The following is a 4,747-nucleotide window of genomic DNA, read 5'->3' on the forward strand; positions in this document are numbered from 1 at the left end:
GTTAAACTGATCGTCCTTATCATCGGCGCTCTTGGAGGTGCCAAGCTTTCACTTGCTAATATCCTAAAAAGCATCCCTGCGTGTCAACAATATGCTAGAACAATTGCGGAAAAAATGCAGAAGGCGGTTGTCCTTGGGTCGCTCCGTGTTCTTAGGGTCCACGAGGCTTTTGTTGGATCGTCGTATTGATTCCTTTACAGACTGTAACCACCTATCTCACGGTTGTGAGACGTGGTTATGTCTGAAATTTTACCGAGATTTCGCTGGAAGCGGGTGCAATTTTTCAGATTAGCACCCGCTCCCGGCGAAATCTTGCGGTTGTCCTTATGACAAATTTTTAATTATATATATAATTTTATTTTACGCGGATCACTATCAACTGGGGCGTAGCACGTTATGATAAAGAATCTTCTGATTCCTACTTTCATTTTAACCCACAGCAATTTGAGGGATACGTGTCCTTGATCTTTGTCGAATTTGAAAAAACGCGTTTATAATAAAATCCTTATTTTCTGCGAACTTAATTTTCAACGTAATTTCTTTTTACGCGATATGAATCTAATGAAGCAATCAAATTTTTCTTTCAATTTCAGTCAGCAGTTGATTCCGCGGTTGCAATGAATGACTTGTCAGTCATTGTGGATCTGCTGGGAATCCTTACATTAAAACCGTAAGTTTGCCTACTTTCTAAGATTTTCATTTAGATATTTTTCAAGAAGTATAAATAATAAGGTTTTTTTATTTTTCAGATCTATTTGGAACTTGGACTTATGCAATTCCTTTCTTACTCCAATTAAGGATCTGTTGCAAAGTAAATACGAAATGTGAGTAAAAAACCACAATAATTTGACTTAATTTGTTTTTTAGTAAAAATTTGAAGGGCTTTTTTATGATATCAGTGGTGAATAGTTATTATTTAGAATGAATTAGCTAATTCTATAATATAAAATACTGTACTTGCTCTACTATCACAATTTTCTGTATTATGCTTCTTTTAAATTTCAATTGTAGTTACCTTTTTTATTTGCATGTTTAACAGTTACCAGATGTAACAAATTCGAGGCCTTAAACAACAAAGTAAATAATTCTTTTAATGTTATTTCTAGCACCAAGAGCAGGCTATTTTCTCTCAACTTCCACAAAAACAATGCTCACAAATTAAAAAAAAATCGTTTTTTTATATAGAAAAGGCATTTTAATAAGTTAAAATGGCGATATATGTGAATGAAAGATATAAAAAAATATGAACATAGTTTAACTCTAGAAGGCTTCCTATTTATAGTTTACAGTCTTTGTGTATTGCGTTCCGTCGTAAAATTATAAAAATTCATGGTGTTCAGTATGGGGTTTGGTAACTCGACTCGGAAGTTTGTGGTTTCACAGTTTCTTCTTTTGCTTCTGCGTACAGGATTCTTTCTCCTCTTGACTGAAGCTTTCCGAGATATTTGTATGGAATTGAATTTCGTAAATATTATTATGGAGTGTAAAATACTTTTGATTTCCAGTTTACGCACGTAAATTAAAAATAGCTTGCTGCAATTTGTTTAAAAAAACTCTTATGATGAGTGAAAAAGGCGTAAAAAGTCCTATCGAAACTGTAGTAGGGAAACAGTTCTTTACTGACAAAAGAGTTACAATTCGAGTTATGCCAATTTTTTTCTCATTCAAAAGTAGTTGAATATACAAATTGAAGCATATAGTAGGCCCCTTTTTCGTCACAAATTATTTTTATTTGACAAGTGGAATGTTTTTAAGCATTTTCATCCAATTTCCAATAAACTTTCATTTGTATACATAATTTTATTTTCCTACTAACTCACTGAAAGGTATTTTTTTACGTTTAATCGGAAAATTAATCATTGATAGGGAGATTGATATTTGCTTCAAACATTTACCTACTGCTTAAACAATTCATTATTATTTACATGCCCGAATTCATTTATCAATTTATATCGTTATATCCTGTTTAACTACACGGGAATGTCATTCTCATCTCTGTTTAACCCAAAAAACGCTCAACGTAGTTTATGAGCGTTTCCTAAAAAGTGTTTGAATTTTTAAGACTGGTGTCGCCATTTATCAAGAAAAGAAAATACGGAGAGTTTTTCTGAACATTTTTAAACTTAATTTTCGCAAAAACGCAGCGTTTTTCTCCTCTTAATTTTTTTTAAAGTTTATACTAATATGGTGATATATATTCTATAAGGTTTTATCTTGTGCTTGCATCTTGTAGGGGAGCATAGTTTTTTTTTCTTTTGAAAAATGAAAATTCTCCATTTTTTCAAAGCTAGACGAGATATGATAAACGCGGACGAAGCAAAGATGTTCCTTTCAAAAACTCCTTGAGCACTTTTTTCTCTCTTGCGTTATTATTGAAATATTCGCGAAAATATGGATAAATTGAATGATGTACTGTCATAAATAATCAAGAGAATTTAAACCAACAGGATGAATATATTTTTCTACAAATTTACATTTTTAAATTATCTAATTTCGATACCTCTATGCTAGACTCTCCGTTCTGGGGATAGCAGTCTAAACTCTCCAATCAAATATTATCTTTGTCTAAATAGTTGTTATTTTTATTTCGTATACTTTGAAAATGATAATGGTTTAAGTCTTACTTAAATTCAAATATTATAAGCGATTTTTTAATTTAGAATACAACCTTGCATATACAAAACTGTAAAGTGAATAATAACAAAAATTACTGCATTCTTCCGATTAATCTATTCGTACGTGAAACAAATAAATATATTCGACTTACTGTCATGAAACGAATTTAAAATAAATTTTAAGAAATTATAAAAATGGAACAGTAATATTTCAAATGAAAAAAAATCTAGAAACAGATGTAAAAATGGTTCAAATACATAAGATTAATACATATATAATTAAATTTAGATACCAAAAAATAGAAGACAAAATATAAATCCTTTCCGTATAATCTTCTGCAAATATTTATTGCAGAAACTAATTCAACCTCAAAATTTTTCTCCGACATTCACCTGTGGCTCTGTTATACTAGCGGGGTGAAAATAAAATTTGAGATTTGAGCTTAATCCACGAAACAGATTTCAAAATATTTTTCGAAAATTCTCCTTTTTCTCCTGTTTTATTTCACTTACGCTCCCAATATTTTTTAAACTGCGAAATAATTCCATGCTGCATCGTATGGCTATAAAAACACATTTTTGCTTAAAATGGAGATTCGAGGGTTTAGACTGTAATTACGGAATTGGAGAGTATAAACTGCAGCTCCCAGATTGGAGAGTTTAGGCTGCTGACTCCGGATTGGAGATTCTGCATGAAGGTACCGATTTGTATCACAATTGTTATTTTGCATCATTCTTTGACAGTGATACCTTGTCTATCATAAATAACTGTTTGTGCCTTAAAGAATTAAAAAAAAAATATTTTTCTCCTATTAAAAGCTTCCATACGTCAGGTAATTTATCAATGTAAAATATTGATCACTATCTTCGAATATTTAGAGTTAAAAGGATAAATTTGGTTTAAAACTTGATTCGTCCTATTGAATTGCGCCTTCCTTGATTATTCATGGCATCCAAAAACTGAACGTTTTGCAAGGAATAACTTTACTTGAATAACTTTGTCCATATTTTGTCTTGTTTTTGCAAAAATAATGTATTTTCATTTTGTTTAATAATCTGATCACTCTGTAATTGTTGCAGTTCCCTTTCTCGCCCCTTCTTTTGAAGATTAGCACCATAATCGCTTTTTTCCAGTTCTTTGCGGGACTTCTTCCATCTCGATACATAAATTTATCAATTTGCGCAGCCTGTGAGGTATATAGTCGCCACCGTATTTAAATATTTTAGCGTTAATACTATATACAGCAGCAGCTTTATCATTTTTGAAGTTCTTAATTATACTCCTAACCGCAGTGACACAGACTTTCTCAACTGAGTTCTCTAACGCATCGTGTTCTACACAACAGTTGTGGAAACCTATAGCTTCATCTACCAATTATCCCTAAAAAGTCTCTCAACGCGTCTATGCAGTATCCCGTCTGTATCATAGAGGCCATCTAGCATTCCACCCTTTCTATTTATCATGCTGCCTAACACTGCAATTTTACCTCCCTTCATATTGATCAACGCCTATTTATAAAAGCGTTTGTTACATCCCTCAAAGTTTATTTCCATTTTCCTCTGTTCTGATTTTATCTTTAATTTCCTTGAGTAGTAGTTTAACTTTCCTCTTTTGATGTCTGTAATAATGTTCAAGTCGATCGAATCGAATAAACCGATCCTGCGACAGCGCGCGTTAAAGATCGATTGTCCGATCGATTTGGTATGTATTCGTTTGAACTAAGTCACAATTGAACTAAAGCCCATTTGCACTAAAACAGTTGAATAACGCTTAATATTTTTGGCCTGTAGAAAAAGAGAAGATAGATGGGATGTTAGTTGCTTTAAATGGTAGAGTTAATTTCAATTTGTGGCGTTATGTGGCGCGGTGTGCACAACCCTTGTTGATTAAATTTAAATCTTCTGACAGGCAGTGAAAATAGAAAATAAGGGAACTTGTGCTCATGTCAAATTATTATTTTCGAAAATACTTCATTAATAATATGTCCAGGGTATGTAAAAATACAAGTTTAAACAATTTACTTAGTCAATATTAACAATAGTTGAATATAGTGTACAAATTTGAAAAATGTATTCAAATTGAAAGCATGTTAAATAATATTGTTTCGAACCTTTATATTTTATAACTATTC

General features: G+C 31.7%; 1 protein-coding gene across 1 annotated transcript in view; it reads right to left on the minus strand.

The window, feature by feature from the left end:
• Window positions 1-4,747, minus strand: part of LOC117175510 (katanin p80 WD40 repeat-containing subunit B1) — a 41,434-nt gene that overhangs the window by 14,876 nt on the left and 21,811 nt on the right. Inside the window, exon 12 of the mRNA XM_033365217.1 lies at window positions 3,988-4,124. Coding sequence (XP_033221108.1) covers window positions 3,988-4,124 — 137 coding nt within the window. The remainder of the gene's footprint in view (window positions 1-3,987; window positions 4,125-4,747) is intronic.

Source organism: Belonocnema kinseyi, chromosome 6 (assembly GCF_010883055.1).
Source record: "Belonocnema kinseyi isolate 2016_QV_RU_SX_M_011 chromosome 6, B_treatae_v1, whole genome shotgun sequence".
NCBI lineage: Eukaryota > Metazoa > Arthropoda > Insecta > Hymenoptera > Cynipidae > Belonocnema > Belonocnema kinseyi.